The sequence below is a fragment of the Chrysochloris asiatica genome, unplaced genomic scaffold (assembly GCF_000296735.1).
Source record: "Chrysochloris asiatica unplaced genomic scaffold, ChrAsi1.0 scaffold00219, whole genome shotgun sequence".
Taxonomy (NCBI): Eukaryota; Metazoa; Chordata; class Mammalia; order Afrosoricida; family Chrysochloridae; genus Chrysochloris; species Chrysochloris asiatica.
The window spans coordinates 4,762,523-4,781,639 of record NW_006408737.1 but is presented as its reverse complement, the minus strand read 5'-3'; the positions used below and the strand labels follow the sequence as shown (position 1 = coordinate 4,781,639).

Genomic DNA, 19,117 nt, shown 5'->3' with positions numbered 1-19,117 from the left:
GACAGTCCATTGCCTGCAGAAAAGATCCCTTGGCATGCTCTCCAAAGACCTTTACAAGTTAGTCAGAAAGACAAGATCCAACTATATGCTGTCTACAAGATCTACATCTTAGTTCCAAGGACACAAATAGATTGAAAGTGAAAGGATAAAAACATAATCCGTGAAAATAATAATCCAAATCAGGCAAGGTGGCAATTTATAAAAAACAGACTTTAAGTCAAAACCTGTTACAGTAGACAAAGATGATAAAAGCATCAATTCATCAAAAAGACATAACAATTATAAATGTATATGTACCTAACATTGAGGCACCTTAGTACATAAAGCAAACACTGAAAAAGTCGAAGGCAAAACTAGACAGTTCTGCAATAATAGTTGGGAACTTCATTACAATTTAGTCCAAGAGAATCTTTAAAGGGGACCAAGGCTTGCTTACACAACCCAAGTTGGGCAAAGGTGAGAGAGTTGGCATGGGTGTCCAAGCAGAAACAGAGACTGGCTCTCAGTTCAGGGTTCCTGGGACGGGATAGCTAGAGAAACAGGCCAGGTAGACTGGCAAGGCGAGCTCTGCCTCTGTGTGCAAAAACACACATGAGCACCACCAGGAATGACGACTGGTTTCAAGGCAGGAGCTGTCTGCCCATTGTCTGATGAAACAGCCTCCCAGGCGTAGCTGGGTAAGGGTGAGCCAAGGAGCACTGTTCCAAGAATAAGGCCCACACCAACTCTGGAAGCAGAACGGAGAGCCAGGTCCTCCTGGGAGGAACGTTTCATTGCTGTTACTTCTTCAGCAGACTTCACAAGAATACCCACCACCCCTGCTAACTGTATCTCCCCCCTCCCCTACAGGAGCCCTGCCCTCATTGGCTGCTTCATTGTGGATCGGCAGTACTTCCAGGAGATCGGCTTATTGGATGAAGGCATGGAGGTCTATGGAGGAGAGAATGTGGAGCTTGGGATCAGGGTGAGAAGGGCTCAGTTCCCAAATATGTAAATGTGGTGGTGGTAGTGGTGATGTGCCACGGAGTCGGTCCTGACTCAGAGAATCGGGGCTCAAAGTTCAGGGGCAAAGACCAGTTCTGAATATGCAGTCTCTAATGCTGGTCCATGTGTTTGTGACTGGTACAATTTTCAGGACGAAGACAACCTTCTTGGCTGGGGGCCTTGGAAGAGTTGATCCCCCTACTCATGGGAATAGCCACTTTGTTAAAACCAAACACAGGCCCTTCAGGAGTGAGAAAGATGTGTTCCAGGACAAGATTGCAGGTGCCAAGGGGTGACCCTTGTTCCAGGACCCTCAGAAATCCTCGGATTTCTCACTTGATATTCTCTGCATCCTTCTCAGTGACCCTTGGTGGTGGCAGTGTTGGTGTGCCATGGAGTCAGTTCTGACGCATAGCAACCCTGTATAGTGTTTCCAAGGCTGTAAATCTTTACAGAGCCTTTATAGGCTCATCTTTCTCCCGTGGAGCAACTGTTAAGTTTCCAACTGCTGACCTTGAGGTTAGCAGCTCCACTCGTAACCACTACACAACCAGAGATCCTTCAATGATCCAAGGAGCTTTCAAAAAGTCTTTGTCAAGAAAAGACCACAAGGAAATAACTCATGGGGTACAAGCAATAAATCACAGCCAGGGTCACACCATACTGGTTTCTCTCCCGACACTTGCTGACCAGACCTACGGACCATTCCTGCCTCACACCATTCTCCTGAGATAGCCAGCATCCTGCTCTAAAGTATTGGTCTTTGTTCTAGCTCTTCTCAGTTCATGATACAAACCCACACAATAGGCATCGTTTTGATTCTTACTGTATGGGAACATCGCCGAGACTTTCTACCCCTTTTCCTTGGGTCCATGAAAGGTAGATCCAAACCTCTCTTTCCATGTCTGAAAGATACCTTAGTTCCCGGATGATTGTCAGGAATGTAATGGTGGATAGAGTGAATGACCTTGTCTTAGTGGGAAACCACCTCTGTGTCCAGGAATTGGCTCTGTCCTCATAGCAAATCCAACATTTGAAATGTGATGTGTCCCCAAGAGGATTCCCATTGTTCTCTCCCTGGGTATCTTTAAGAAACTAGGAGTTATGTATGATTGGCTTGCCAACCTTTCCAGTGGACACTGACCCCAATAGTATCCATGATAATCATGAGAGATGCTTCTACTCAATCTCTACGTCTCCATGAAGACGTCACTCAACACTTGGTTGGTTTCCATTAGTGGGAATCCCCTTTGCTTTAGTGTGTATATCTGGCCATCTCTAGTTCCTGATTTTCAGTAATGCACCAGACTGCAAAGCTGTTTGAACTGCAAGGTCGACGGTTCAAGCTCACCAGCTACTCCTTGGAAACCCTATACAGAGTCGCTACAGGTCGGAATTGACTTGACAGCACTTCTCAACAACAACAATCAAGGAACTACAAGCCATTCCACAGGAGAAAGATGAGACTTTCTGCGCCCATAAAGATTTATAGCCTCAGAAATTCTATGCAGGATCACTATGAATTGGAACCGACTCCACAGCACACCTCCGCCACCACCACCACCAACCAATCAAGGACTCCAGCTTGAATCTACCCTCCTGTTGTTTCTAACCTCCTTTGGCAGCAGTCCACCAGCTTTGGAAAGCCCTGGCCCCTGCCCTGAAGGGAAGACTGGGCACATACAACTGGCATCTCCTGATACCTGCGGAGATGTAGGGCCAGACTCACGTCCCAGACTTAATACTATGACTTTCAGGACTGACAACCAGAACAGCTTGTCTGAAACTGAGCTTAACAAGCACTTCTAGATGCCTGTATTCATTGAAACCCAGAGAAATTGCTTTGGAAGCAGGCAAAATGCATGGGCTTATTGGGAAGCTAATATAGTCTTAGAGAACAGCGCCTGCATAATCACCCTCATTTCTCCAACTCTCCCTACAGCGGTCATTTATTTACCATGTGTGCCATCACCAGCTCATTCCGCACTGCTCCTGGATAGATGCTGGCCCCCAAACATAATATTTTTCACTAGAAGCTGCTGTCTGGAACGGCTGAGTGGGTGGGACTGCCTCCTTGCCCCAATGCTCTCTGGGTAAAAATGTCCAGGAGTGGAGAGAAAGGATTAGATTTGTGAACTCAGTTTCCAACATGCATGTGAGTCAATCACGGAGTGGTGAGAGTTTTCTGGCTTTCCCTTCCATAGATTATCAAGCTGCTCTGGAGTGTGGGCCTGCGTGACGCTCTCAAATACATATTAAAGTATCTTCAGGTGGTTTCGTGCTTGGGTGTAAAATACAATATAAAATGTTGCCGGGCTTTTTTCGCCACCGCCTCCCATTTAGCAGAGATGAAGTGTTGTCAGAGTAGAAGGAACCTGCTGGCTGGTGGTGGCGCTATGTGCCATAGAGTTGACTTCAACACAAAGCGTCCCCTTGTGATAGAGTACGACTGTCCCGTAGGAATTTCTTTGCTGTAAACTTTAGACCTGGAAACAGATCACCAGATCTTTCTCCCTTGGAGAGGCTGGGTGGGTTCAAACCTCTAACCTTTCAATTAGCAGCCAAGAGCTTAATAACCATGGTACCCCCAGGGCTCTTTGTTGGCTGGCAGAGCTGAGGAAAATAGGTGGAAATAAGCAGTTGCTGTCAAGCCACTTCTGACTCATGGTAACGTCTTGTGTCTCAGGACAGAACTGTGCTCCATGGTGTTTTTAATGACTGACTTTTTGGAAGTAGATCTCCAGGACTTTATTCCAACATGCCATTGGGTAGACTCAAGCCTCCTACATTTTGGTAGTGGCCTAGCAGTTTGCACCAGTAAAAAATGAAAAGGGCTACTTAATCTGAATTCTAGGGAAACAGAACTGCTGATTGTCCTCAAAGTAGATGTCCCCATATTGTGTGGTTAGTAGGGCTTGTCTTTCGTGTTTTATGAATTAACATTTCAGCGTCTGAGTTCCCTCGTATGAAATAGATGCTGAGTTGTTGTCTTTTGCTATCATCAGTCTGTCTCTTAACAGCTGTACACAATGGTGATCCATACGGTTCACTGGCTAAAATTTCAGAAGTAGATCTCTGGGCCTTTCTTGCTACTCCGTCTTATCTGGAAGCTCCACTGAGACCTGTTTATAATAGTACACAGACCTCCAATGATGGGCAGATAGTGACTGCATATGAAGCGTATAGACGAGGAATTGAACTCATGTCCCCTGAATAGAAGGCAAGGATTTCACCCCCTAACTACCACTGTTCCCATAGCAATGTTTGCCATTGAGCCAATTCTGATTCATAGCAACTCTCTAGGACAAAATAGAACTGTCCGTGTAGGGTTTCTAAGGCCGTAATCTTTACAGAAGCAGCCCGGCATACCTTTTGCCCACAAAGTTCAAAACAAGCAACCAATCTTTCTGTTAGCAACCCAGCAATTAACCACTGCACCACAAGAATGCCTCACAATTTATTGTTGTTGTTAACTGCCAGTGAGTTGGTCTGACTCATAGTGACCCTGTATAGGGATTCCAAGGAGCAGCAGGTAGATTGGAAGTGCCAACCTTGCGGCTCTAAGTCCAGTGCTTATCCTATAGTACCATATCAGGAATCCTCACAATTTATTAGGGTTGTAAAATGGTATATATATATATATTTAATTTAGATGAGATAACTTTTATAAAGAGAAATTTAAATTTAATCATCAACTTTTGAGTTTTCTAAGCTATGGTAGCATAGTGGTTACGAATTGGGCTGCTGATCTCACGGTCAGCAGTATGAAACTACTAGCTGTTCTGCAGGAGAAAGATGAGGCTTACTGCTCGCATAAAGATATATAGCCTCGGAAACCCCGTACAGGGTTGCTATGAGTCAGACCCGACTCCATGGCACATAACAACAACAACAAAGTACACTAAAGTTTATTTGGAGAAGTCAGGATAAATAAATCTTTGTATAACAGCTTTCAAAATAATGAATGAATTGATTCTCTACTGTTGCCCAATGAATCCACTGCCATTGAGTCAATTCCAAATCAGAGCACTCCTATTGGACAGAGTAGAACTGCCCCATAGACTTTCCAAAAGTGCAGCTTTTACAAAAGCAGACTGCCATGTCATTCTCCTTTAGAGCAGCTGATGGGTTCAAACAACCAACTTTTCAGTCAGCAACCACACATGCCATCACTGTACCACCACAGCTCCTATATTATTACTGGAGATAGTCTCATTACTTATCTATAAATCAAAATTGATTTCTTTATTTTTGTACTTCTTTTTTTCTGTGTGTGTGATACCCCACTAGTGACCTGTGGCTCAATTAAGTCATCTAAAATAGTTCCTTCTGTGTGATGGGAGCTGTGCACCGTCAAGTCAGTTCCAACTCAAGGAGACTGAAAGCTTAGACAGGTTCATTTGTTTCATTTTGCTTTTGATGTTTGTTGTTATTGGGTGCCATTGAATCGGTACCGACCCATAGTGACCTTATGCAAAGCAGAACAAAACACTGCCTGATCCTGGGCCAACCTCACTACTATTGCCACGTTTGAGTTCACCGATGCTACCACTTGGCCAATCCATCTCGTTGGAGGGTCTTCCTCTATTTCTCTGACCCTCCACCTTACCAAACATGATATCCTTCTCTAGAGACTGGTCCCTCCTGACAATATGTCTGAAGTATGACAGACGACGTTTGGCTATCTTGGCCTCCAAGGAGCATTCTGACTGCAGTTCTTCTAAAATGGATCTATTGGTTCTTTGGGAAGCCCATGGTACTTTCAATATTCTCCTCCAACCAATAACTCAAAAACATCAGTTCTTCTACAGGTTTCCTTATTGACTGTCCAGCTTTCGTATGCACACGAGGCTATTGAAAATACCATGGCTTGGGTCAGGCGCACCTTAGTCCTCAAGCTGACATCTTTGCTCTTCAACACTTTAAAAAGGTCTCGTGCAGCAGATTTGCCTAATGCAATACGTCATTTGATTTCTTGACTGCTGCTTCCATGAGTGTTGATAGTTGATCCCAGAAGAATGAAGTCCTGACAACTTCAATCTTTTCTCCATTGATAAGAATGATGCTTATTGGTCCATTGGTGAGGATTTTTGTTTTCTTTATATTGAGATGTAATCCATACCAAAGGCTCTGCTCTTTGGTCTTCTTCAGTAAATATTTTAAGTCCTCTTCACTTTCAGCAAGCAAGGTTGTATCATCTGCTTATTGCAGGTTATTAATGAGTCTTCCTCCAATTCTGATGCCATGTTTTTCTTCATATAACCAAGCTTCTTTGACTATTTGCTCTGCATACAAGTTGAATAAGTATGGTGAAAGAAAACAACCTTGTTGCACACCTTTCTTAATTTTAAACCATTCAGTATTCCCATGTTCTGTTCGAACAACTGCCTCTTGTTTCATGTACAGATTCCTCATGAGCACAATTAAGTGTTCAGAAATACTCATACTTTGCAATGTTGTCCATAGCTTGTCATGATCCACACAATCAAAAGCCTTTGCATAGTCAATAAAGCACAGGTAAACATCTTTCTGATATTCTCTGCTTTCAGCCAAGATCCATTAGACATCAGCAATGATATCCCTCATTCCACAGCCTCTTCTGAATTGGCTTGAACCTCTGGAAGTTCTCTGTCAATGTATGATTCTGTATTACCTTTAGTAAAACTTTACTCGCATGGGATATCAAAGAGATTGTCCAATGATTTCCGCATTCCATTGGGTCACCTCTCTTTGGAATGGGCACAAATATGGATCTCTTCCAGTCAGATAGCCAGATAGTTGTCTTCCAAATTTCTTGGCAGAGATGAGTGAGTGCATCTTGTGCCCCCTCCCTTTCTTGAAAGATTTCTATTTTTATTCCATCATTTCCTGGTGCCTTGTTCTTTGCCAATTCTTTCATGCACTTTGGACTTCTTCCTTCAGTATCATTGGCTCTTGATCATATGCTACCTCTTGAAACAGTTGAACATTAACCATTTCCTTTTGGTACAGTGACTCTGTATATTCCTTCCATCTTCTTTTGATGCTTTCTGCATCATTCAATAATTTGCCCAGAGAATCTTTCAATAACAAAAGTCACGGCTTGAATTTTTTCTTCAGTTCCCCCAGCTTGAGAAACGCTGAGCGTGTTCTTCCTTTTTGGTTTTCTGATTCCAGATCTTTGCACATGTTGTTGTAATATTTGGCTTTATCTTCTCGAGCTGATCTTTGAAATTTTGGACCTCCTCATTTCTTCCATGTGTTTTAGCATCTCTACGCTGGAGAGCAAGTTTCAGTGTCTCTTCTGACATCCATTTTGACCTTTTCCTTCTTGTCTTCTTAGTGACTTTTTGCTTTCTTCATGTGTTGATGTTTAGGAACTTCTATTTTATATCTGACTTTTTATAATTACTGAAATATTTCTACAGTTCAAAGTCAAGGCATATTCAGAAAAGTCTAGCTTCTATGACTGCCCTCTCCATCCTGTTCCCTCACTACCTCGAACGTAAGCCTTTATTTTGTGTGTGTGTTCTCTTTACTTGGTACTTTAAAAATACCAGCAAATACATGTGTATGTGTATCCACACCTCCCATTAGATAAGTGGCAGTAGCATCCTCAGCACATTTTCATTGCCTTGCTTATATACATGCACATGTAGCATTTGTTTCCTGGGCTACAATGACAAAGTACCACAAATTGGGTGGTTTGTAAGAACAGAAATGCATTGTCTCACACTTTGGGAAGCTAGCAGTCCTAAATTAGTGTTTATTCCTTGGAGGTAGCACAGGGGTTCCATACCTCTCTCCTGGGTTCTGTTGGCTTCAGGCAATCCCAGGTGTTCTTGGTGTATAGCTAACTCCAGTCTCGGTCTCTGTCTTCATGTTCTTTTTCCATCTGTGTGTCTCTTCTTTTCCTTTTATAAGGATGTCATTAATATTGGATTAGGATCTACCAACTCCAGTCAACCTTATATGAATTTATGGATAATACCTTCAAAGACCCTATTTCTAAACAAGGTGACATTCACAGGTACAGGGGGTTAGGAATTCAACATATTTTGGAGGGGGGGGGACATTAGTCAGTCATATATATACATACATGTACATATATGTATTTTATATATGGTGGTGGTGTAGATTATGTGCTGTGGAGTCGGTTCTGACTCATAGCGACAGGGTTTCCGAGGCTGTCAATCTTTAGGGGAGCAGAAAGCCTCATCTTTCTCCCACAGAACAGCTGATAGTTTCAAACTGCTGACCTTGCAGTTCACAGCCTGATTCGTAACCACTACGCTACCAGATCTCCTTATTTTATATATATAGATATATATTTTTTGTTTATGTGTTCAACCATATATACATGTATGGAGTTCTGGTGTGGCACTGTAAAATAAGCACTGGATAGCAAGTCGGTTTGAACCACAAAGTCGGCAGTTCAAACTCACCAACTGCTTCTTGGGAACCCTATACAGGGTCACTATGAGTCAGAACAACATATATATTATATATAGATATGGTGGTGGTTGTGTTCCATCGAGTCAAATCCAACTCAGAGTTACCCTATATAGGATTTCAGAGGCTCTAAATCTTACAGGAGCAGAAAGCATCATCATTTTCCCATGCAACAACTGGTAGATTCGAACTGCTGACCTTGAAGTTAGCAGTCCAGCTCATAACCCACTACTCTACCAGGGCTCTTTACACAAACACACAAGTATTCCTAAGGTTGTTCTATAATAGTATATGGAGCTATTCATCATTCCTTTTTACAGCTGCATAGTACTCCATTGTTTGAATGGTTATCCTACCAAGCTAGTATGTTGGTATCTTGCATTTTCCTGAGCTTATTCTACCAGTTTCTTTTTGAGAACATAGTGCTATAATGAGCAGTCTTGTGCATACTTTTTCTTACTTTTACCAGGTACCTTTCAAATAAATTTCTGAAAGTGGAAGGTCAAGGGGTAAATCCCTATGTAATTTTGCTAGACATTTTCAAGTCACCTCTGCAGGGGTTATGCATTTTCTATCAGCAATAATGGAAGTGTCAGTTTCTTTGCAGCCATATCAACAAAATGTGTTGCGAATTCTCTGGGTTTTTGCCAGTCTGGCAGATGAGAAGTGGCTTTCCGAGTACTTTTTATATGCATTTTTCTTACTAGGAGCTAGGTTGGACAGCTTTTCATGTGATTAAGGCCATTTGCATTTCTTTTTTCTGTGAGCTGTTCATATCTTTGGCCCACTTTCATCAAGGGTTGTTGTCTCTATTTTTAGAATCTGTTTACACATTAGCAATGGTAATACTTTGCCTATGATATAAATTGCAAATATTTCTTCCAGTTTTTACTTGTCTTTTAAATTGCTTGTGGTATTTTTGCAAAGGATTTATTTATTTATTTTTGTTAAAGTAAGCAAATTCTTGAGCTTCCAGATTTTAGTTATAGAAAAAGTTATCTACTCTAAGATCATAGAGAAATTCAAATGTGTTGTCTTCTGATACTTGTAGGATTATATTTTTTACATTTAATCTCTAATTCATTCAGAATTTATCCTAATGTATGGTACAAGGAATGGATTCAAAGTCTTCTTTTTCTATATGGCCTTTTGGTTATCCCAATGCCTTATGTTTAAAATCACATATTTTCCTCCTTGGATCTGGTTTGGGATTTTCTATTTTGGTTCCATTGACCTGTTAGTATATTCACTAATTAAGCTAGTGTGCTAATGCCATACATTATGTGTTATATAACCTTTATGTTATGCTTGTGAATCCATAGGATAGATTCTAGTTTGTAAACCTTATGTTATGAAGAATGGCTCTTGGATTCTAACAGATGGCCTCGGAGAGACACAAATATCATCCTTTCTTTTTTTTGATTGACATTAAAATATTTGATGTCATAACTATTATGTCTACTAAAGTTTCATTACAGTTCCTGGGACACATTATGTGCTCAATAAACAACTTTGAATCTGAAGCTGTCAAGTAGAAAATATGGTCTTATACACGAGGGGGCTGCAAAAAGTTCATGAAAATTTTCCATTTTCTTTTAATACCATTTATCCACAAACTTTTTAAAGCCCCCTCAAATATTCCACATGTCTTAGAAGATCTGTAAACTGAAAGCTGTGGGGATGTAGTTGTCAATTCAATATTTTAAAAAAACAAATATTAGAATCATTTAAAAAAAAAAAAGGAATGGATACCTAGTGAGATAGTGAGCTCCCTCTCCCCGGTAGGACATGCCAAAGCATGACCATCTCTTGGTCTGTTCTAGAACGCTAGATCATATTTATGAATTAATAGTAATAGTTAGTGGTCATGTGACACTTACTAGATTCCAGCTCCTGTTCTAAGTACTTTCTATTTTCACAGCCACCTTGTGATCTAGGTACGATCATTATCCCCATGTACAGATATACACTGAAGCCAAAAAGGTGATAAACTTGCCCAAGATAACTTGACAAGCAAGTGGTAAAACTGAGATTTGAATGCAAGAAAGATGGCATGAGAAGCCATTATGCCTTGCATAGGGAGGCTTAGTGTAGTGACCTTCCATGGGGAATCTGACATACTTTCTTATGATATCCTTAGAAATGCATAATTCATTCTTTTTTTCAAACACCCATTTTTCAGATACTAGCCATGTTATGGTATCCACAATTCATACCCACCAATCACTCTCTCTATACAGAGTCACTATGAGTCAGAACTGACTTGAAGGCACGCAATAGCAACCAGGGTATCACAGACAGATGACACACACCCTGCCTATGAGTGACTCTCAATCTAGCTGGAAACAAAACTACTCAGACAAGATGGTTTAAGTACTAGTGTAATAGAAGATTGTCAAAACAGTCGTGAGCATAAACAGAATGTTTTAAGCTCTCCATTGTGACTCCGAGGACTTCCTTTGTTCTTTTATCCATCACTGAAAAGGATAGTATGTACATGACTGAGAGAACTTGCTTATCATTTTTCTTGTAGTATTGCTAAAAAAATTTTTTTAAATCAAACTATTATTCTGATTCCAGCCACAAGTAATTGTAAAGATAATCAACACAAGCTTAAACCACAAATAAAACTGACCCTAATTTAAAAAAAAAAAAAAAATTTAAGCTAAAAAATTGACTGAAAAATTGGGTATTAATATAACTTACATCTGCAAAGTCTGAGTCAGAAGTATTAAATTTGGTTGAAATCACTACTACAAACAAACTCTTTGATGGTGTTCATAATTATAAAATGCAATAAAACCCAAAAGATACTCATAGATGAGTCATATCTTAGTTGTAAAATCAATTAATAGAAAAAAGTACTGACCTCAACATAAACAACTCTGGTAAAATAAAAATGGAAAACTAATAGAAATAGAAATGTTTTTACTGGATTTTATATAGAAAAATTGAGCAAGAGTGTTAAAGGGCCTTTAGTGACATTTGGTCCAGAAAATGCTTCCTGGATGGAAACTCTTCATGTAGGGTCTTATTCTGATTTGAAGTAAGGCACAACCTGCTCAGGATCAAACTGGCAAGGATGCAGATTCCATATGTGCTGTGAGAGTGCTAAAGAGGTGATGACCATCCCTTGACACATAGGAGTTGGGTGGAGCTTCAGAGGAGGTGGCCTTCAGACTGTGTCCTGAGGGATAAGTGTGTGTTGATCAGGTGAAACGGGGAGGGCCATTGTTCCCAAGACTTGGGTTGGGTTGGCATGAGCAGATCGACAACTGTGAAGGAGTCTGGCTGCAACTAAACTCTAAAGTTGGAAACCATTTTACTGGGGCATAGAGCTGCAAAGAAGGATTGAAGATGGGTGAGGGTGAATTAACAGATGGACAAAAATTTTTTAAAAAGAAAAAAATGCCAATTAGTCAGTAACAAAAGGCAACCTTCTCTTTTCTCTCTCTGGCTTGTCCAACATTTTCATCATTGGTGTAAGTGAAAAGAAGAGTGTACTTTGAGTGGATGACCCAGAGTTTGTAGAATTCGCACCGTTACTTGGTTACCAACACAGGCCTTTCAAGGTATAGAATGCCTAAGATTTGGTTTAATGACATAAGCTCTTGGGCAATAAAAGGTGGTTATTAGTTCATTAATCAGACACACATTCTATAGTTCGAGTTTAGCTAATAATCTGTAGTCTCTATTAGGCCACCAGTCTGGAAGAAAATGTTGTTGTTGTTGTTGTTGTTGCTAAGTACTGTCAAGTCCGTTACAACTCACTGCAACCCTGTATAGGGTTTCCAAGAAACCACTGGTGGATTTGAACTGCCGACCTTGCAGCTAGCAGTCCAATTGTTTATCCTATTAATATCAATGCTAATAAGAGAAGGAATGCCCACTTATTGTGTGCTATTTGCCAATCATTTTGTATATATTATCATATTAATTTTTATAGTAGTCTTTTGAGTTTGGTGTTGTTAGCCTCATTTTAAAAATGAGGAACCTGGTGGGAATAAAGTTATATACCTCCTGTTCCTCCCCAAATCACTCAACCTAGCTGACTTGTTCAAAGTTATGAGCAAAATTATGAGCAAACTCGTAATTGAGTCACTGCATCATATTGTTCATCCACTTCTGTCTTCACGTTTGGAGTCCTAGTATGGGGCTATAGGATAAGCATTGGACTGCTAACCACAAGATCAGTGGTTTAAACCCACCAGGCTCCCCTTGGAAACCCTATACAGGGTTACTATGAGTCAGAATCTACTCAATGTCACTTACCAACAAGAATAACCTTTAGGGTGTGAAATCACTGATGGCATAATGTTTTATTTCAGGGCCTAGTCTGGGCCAGCATTGCTTTGGAAAATTATTGCAAACCTGTTTCAGTACTTGATGATTCAGGCCCAAATTCCTCATGAAAGACTGTAGCCTGGATCCATCAATTTTACACAGTCTTCACATGAGAACAAAGGAGACTGCAGAACTGAGCAAAAAAAATTAAAATCCAAAGATTTAGGAAAGAGATAGATTGAGGGCTTACCAGATGAAAGGAGTCAGAACCTGGGAGTCAGAACCTGGACTGAGAGAGCCAGTAAGAAAGAGGGAGAAGAAACATTAGAACAAGATTTATAGCAACTGTGAGAACAGGCACAGCCATCATTGGAGACTTTAAAAAATATATATCTAAGGTTAGAGGGCTAAGGACTTTGCTAAGATTAACTGTAAAAGAAGTCCAGGCAGGTTAATTTGTGCTTGTTAAGCCAGCTATGTACTGAAGCATATGATAGCTTGGTTATATGGTTCTCCCCAGAGGCCCTGGACCTCAGAGGTCACAGTAATCTCAGCTCACTGGTAGCACCATGGCTGTCCTCACCCAGCCACAAGGAAGTTAATTAAAAACAATGGATACCACAGTTTCGGGTAAAGTAACCTTATCTTGGAGAACACAAGTAGAGAGGTTTGAGAATGAAGAGAAAGTTGTACCTTTCTCTTTCCTCAGCTATAAAGGTCCCAGGCACCTTCCAGATGTAGCCATCTCATAAAAAGGCTACAAGAAGGTTCTCTTACCACCCATTCCCTGGAGACAGAGAAAATGAAACACCTTAAATTGGATTTTAGTCTCTGGTTGCTTCTAAGTGCTATGACTGACTCAAAGCAGCTGGAGCTGGAATGAAGAACAACCTGAAAGCTGTGTGTGTGTGTGATGTGGTGTGGTGTGATGTGGTGTGGTGTGATGTGGTTGAGGCAAGGAGGACCCCACTACTGTTTTGCATCTTGTTGTCATGAGTTAGTATCTGCTTCAGCATTGTGCTTCAGCTGCTGTGATGGAGTAAGGCCCACAGAACACCGACAGCTGTACAATGGAGTTTACCCACGTGGTCTTATGAGGTTGAGGATTTGAAAAGATAGCAAATGTTTACAGGTTTTGAGTTTGACAAATGCATCTGGACCTTTTTACTTCCTAAAGGAATTTTTACAGTGACCCCAAGCTTTAACCAAGGCTTTGTCCACATGTAGCATTATGTTTGCTTTTAATAATAATTTGTGGTTACTGAAAGTCAAGACCTAGCCTTTCCTGGACCTTAAACTGGCTTATCAAAAGTCCAACAAAGATAACGCTGAGATTTCAAGCCCAGATGATGTCATTGGCTAGGAAAGAGGAGTTAGGAATAGAATTGGTTTGATATTAGAAATAATAATGGAAATGACCAACAATTGTGTATTATTCATCTATCTACTTCATACATACAATGAACATTTCTTATGCCACTTGTGCCATGAACATGGCATTGTTGTTGTTAGGTGCCACCAAGCCAGTTCTGACTCAGAGCAACCCCATGCCTAACAGAATGAAACATTGCTTAGTCCTGTGGCATCCTCACAGTCGTTGCTGTGTTTGAGCCCATTGTTGTAGCCCCTCTGTCAGCCCATCTCATTGAGGGTCGTCCTCTTTTTTTTTATTGATCCTCTGCTTTACCAACCATAAGTCCTTCTCCAGGGATTGGCCCCTTCTGATAACATGTCCAAAGTACATGAGATGATATCTTGCCATTCTCACCTCTAAGGAACATTCTGACTGTATTTCTTCCAAGATAAATTCATTCATTCTTCTGGAAGTCTATGGTATATTTAATATTCTTTGCTAACACCCCAATTCTTCTCAGGCCTTCCTTATTCATTGTCCAGCTTTTGCATGCATATGAGGCTATAGAAATAGCATGGTTTTGATTTGGCACACTTTAGTTATCAAAGCAACATCTTTGTGTTTTAACACTAAAGCTTTTTCTACAGATTTGCCCAATGTAATATGTCGTTTGATTTCTTGACTGCTGCTTCCATGAGTGTTGATTATGGTTCCAAACAAAAGAAATCCTTAACAATGTTAATCTTTTCTCTGCTTATCATATTTCTTATTGGTTCAATTGTGAGGATTTTTGTTTTCTTTATGTGAACCTTAGGGTACAGATAACTTTAATACCCCAATTCTGATTTTAACAGAAAGTCAGAACTATACAAGGCGGGTTCAAAATTTGTGGGAAAATTCCACTATCTTTCAATTTCATTTTTCCATGAACTTTTTGAAGCCCCCTCATATTACTAAAGGTCAAGAGAAGATTTGAAGATGAAATAAGGTGATGAGCTCATTGAAGATAAGAAGATGGAGATGCCCAAATTTGATATGTTTGGATTGAGAAGAAAAGATTTTAGGGCTGAACTTGGGCATAAGAGAAAGGGATAGCAGGGTGGTGCCATAGTTATAGAGAAAACCTGGCTGGGAGCTAAGAGTTGGATTGGTAGAAAATCACAGATGCCAGAGGAGAGAGTGTTTCTGGAATGCAATTGGCAAGCTGAGATGAATGTTAATGAACTCATGAAATGTTTATTATGTGCTTAGCACATTTACTTACTTAACAAATATTTATGACGCATCTACTATTCTCTACATTGTGCTAAGTACTGGATATATAGCAATAAATAAGATAGCGTAGATTCTGCCCACATAACACTTATATTCGACTGAGTTTTATGCGGTGTGCCATTTAATCCTTCCCAGAGTGATGGGAGGCCAGAATTATCATCCTCATTTACACTAAGGCTCAGAGAGGTTGTGTTTCTTATCCAGGTCACATAGTAAAAAAGTGATGGCGTTTGTATCAGAACACCAAAGCCTGTGCTCAAAATCATCCCCTTAGATTATGAAAAAGAAAGTGGAGAAGGGACATCCCATCCGGTGCAGTCCTAAGACTCCAAACACAGCTGGAGTCAAGGGATAGTGACAGGAAATGGATTTCAAAGGGCTGATGAGAGGTTGTGTGGGGATTTGCAGGAAGCAGAGAGTTTAGAGATTTCATTTAACGTTGAAAGGAGAAAGAGAGATCTGTATTCCTCCTTGAAGACTGGTTGGTGACCTAGTACCGGTTTGAAGGCAGGGGTCAAGTCCTTGAAAAATCGAGGTTGATTACTTTTTATCCTTCTAGGTGGTCAGGCAAGGTTATGAATCGGGCTGGTAACCTCAAGGTCAGCAGTTCGAAACTACCAGCTATTCCACAGAAGAAAGATAAGGCTTTCTGCTCCCGTAAAGATTTACAAGCCTTAGAAACCCTGTGCAGGGTCGCTATGAGTCAAAACCGACTCCACGGCACTTAACAACAACAACAACTAGGCAGTCAGGCAGAGATAATGCTTCTCTGTGACAATGTGTACCACTAACCCTTCCCTCCTAGGACCTGGGTGACTGCAAATAACCAGGGCCCTTGAGTTCTAAGCAACCTGGAGCCTATGAGGCTTCATCCTCTGGGATCTATGGGGCTGAACTTTATGTACCTGTGAGAACTGAACTCCTTAGACCTAAGCCTCAAATCTGAAATGTGGTGTGGTGATTTTTAAATATGTCTCTTCTCGCTGTAGTCTGTGCAGTTCTCACCAAACAATGTTTTTGCCCTGATGGGTCTCGCTGAGAGACGGCGGCAGAAGATGCTGACAGAATGATCTGATGCACTTGTGAGTGGTTAACAGAACTAATGGTGATTGTACAAACCTGGAATATAAAATGAGCTATTTCAGAAACCGGAAATAAGGGATCTCACTACCGATAACGAAGAGTTTTGAGTCGAGCATGTCGTTTGGGCACTGAGATCCTTGCACATTAAACCTTCTCGACCCAGGGACAAGACCCTGTGACATTGCAGAAGTAGTAGAGGAACATCAGGAGCAGAACCAAGAACTAGAGCCCAAAACAGAGAGGCAGGCTTGTCAATCCTTAGAGCAAGTAGAGATGCGGAGTGGGGTGCCTCCAGCCACTTAACTGGGGGAGCTAGGCTTGCTGATCCATGGAGCCAGAGCTGAGTGCCTTCAGATTGAAGCTTATGGTGGAGTGGTGTGCCCTGTGGGCATTTATTAGCAGCCTAAAAGAACTTTGTAACATTGCCAGAAAGACACCTGCCTATTGGCACTGCTGAAGAGAGGTTGTCCTGACGTGGAAGAACTGTGCCCTGAACATCTCTGGTCCTGAATTATGACCTATTAACTTCCCTAATAAACCTCGTCACTGTGAGCACAAAATATTGTCTCTGAGTGCTGTGTGACCATTGCAATGAATTATCAAACCAGATGAGAAAGAGAGAGATGGTTTATTCCATATCACCCCACCCCAGTGTCTTTCCCTCATTACTGGTATCCATGTATGTATGAGAGAAGCTTGGTGTCCCAAGCAGCCCAGAACCAATTATTCTACCATGCCCAGTGGGCACAGAAGGCACCAGAAACACTGGGAGAAAGCCTTTACTACTGTAGCACACCAGCCAGGAGTGGTTTCTTTGCAATTACAAACCAGCAGTCAAACAGACTGCAGCTTAACAGTATGTTGTAAAAGTTTTACAGTTACTGAAGATAAGTGAAAAATTAATCCCTAAAGAACAAAGCAATTAAAAAGTATATAATGAAGCAATTATCCAGGAATGGTGAGGAACAGATGAGGGAGAGCACCCATGGACAATTTTACTTTGGAAAAGTCTTCATGCTTATGTGTTTTACATTGTGTTCAGTGAGGGAGCCATAAGAAAAGTAAAATTAATAAGATGCACAGAGGAGGCAACAAGTGGTAAAAGGTTTTGAAAGTCAGATTCTCAAATGTTTACCTTCTTAAAAAGTTGGGGCCACGGGAGAAACAGCTAAAGGTCATCATTGGGTCAAATAGCATTTGATTATAGGTCATAGATTAGATGATAGTCATGTATCAATGTTTAATTTCCTGATTTGGAGCAGGGATAAAAAGGAAAAACCCAGCAATGAATGTTATAGTTCTAGAGACTCATTCTCGCTCTCTTGCTCTGCCATCTTTTTCTCTCTTTAGCTGAGCCTGCCTGATGAGTCGTATCAGTCCCTGGAAGGTAGCTTCTTTGTCACCATTATTGTTTTTGTTATTGTTAAGTGCTGTTGACTCAGTTCCAACTCACAGCAATCCTGTAGAGGGGTCCCAAGGAGAGGCTGATGGGTTTGAGCCACCAACCTTGCAATTAGCAGTCCAGTGTGTACCCTATGACTTCACACTAGAACTGTCACCATTGTATAGTGGCTTTAATTTTCCAGGGAAGGACCACTAAGCAGGGATAGAGTTGTTCCTCATAATGAATCATAGAAACAGAACTTAGGCTCATCCTCCCATCATCATCATCACTCAGGCAGTGTGGTGGTTCTCCTTTGACAAGAGCTGATATTCACAAACCTGAATTTGTAGTAGAGAAATTCTGAGACATCCACTCGCAATGAAAATGCTCTTTACTTTAAGAAAAGGTATAAAGGACAGGATGTTGTTCTTTGCTGTCATCGATTTGGCTCCCAACTTACAGTGACCCCATGAGCAAGGGAACAAAATTCTGCCCCATAATGTGCCATCCCCAGGATCAGTTGCAAATCACACCACTGTGATCCATTGGGTTTTTGCTGGCTGACTTTTAGAAGTAGAGGCCAGGCCTTTCTTCCTCAACTGTCTTGGTCTGGAAACTTAATCTGTTCAGCATCAAAGCAACATGCAAACCTACACTACTGGTGGGTGGTGGCTGTACATGAGGAACATTGGTCAGGAATTGAACCTGGGTCTTCTAAATGGAATTTGTTAATTCTACCAATTCCTGTAAGTAAATTTCGTTAGTACTTGCGGATAATGGTTTACAGAAGTTATACAAGTTTTTCTATAACACAAAACTTAACTTTATGAATAAAGTCAGACTTGAAAATAAAAAGCTAACACTTGGTGTAAACTACCCAAGGGAACAATTACTCCCTTAGGTGGTGTCTGAAGAGTTAGGTTTGTGCTATCTTGCTTTGGAAAATCCAAGAGGCAGGGGCCCTCGTCTTTCTCAGTCTTAGTGTAGCATCAAACAGGAAGTGGAATGTGAAATGCAGAATGCTTTCCTATATTCATTATGCCTGCTTCAAATGCTGCAAGTTAGTGGGAATGGGTCTTGATGACTTGTGTTGTTTTTACTGCATGGAACTGTAGCATACAAAGAAAATTATGGAGGATGGGAGACAAAATATTAGTAATACTATGATTTCAAGACAGAGTCTCAGTTTGGATATTAATGTTTCTGAAATCAGGTTGCACCAGTGTAAATTGGCACATAAATACATACATACATATATATATGTATATATTTATATATTTGATGTTGTTGTTAAGTACCATCGAGTTGGTTCTGTTTTTACC

At 40.9% G+C, this 19,117-nt stretch overlaps 1 protein-coding gene across 1 annotated transcript in view; it reads left to right on the top strand.

Annotated features, from left to right (window-relative positions):
- The window catches only part of GALNT18 (UDP-N-acetyl-alpha-D-galactosamine:polypeptide N-acetylgalactosaminyltransferase 18), a 468,442-nt gene that overhangs the window by 324,351 nt on the left and 124,974 nt on the right, over positions 1-19,117 (top strand). The window contains exon 6 of the mRNA XM_006873014.1: positions 850-964. Coding sequence (XP_006873076.1) covers positions 850-964 — 115 coding nt within the window. The remainder of the gene's footprint in view (positions 1-849; positions 965-19,117) is intronic.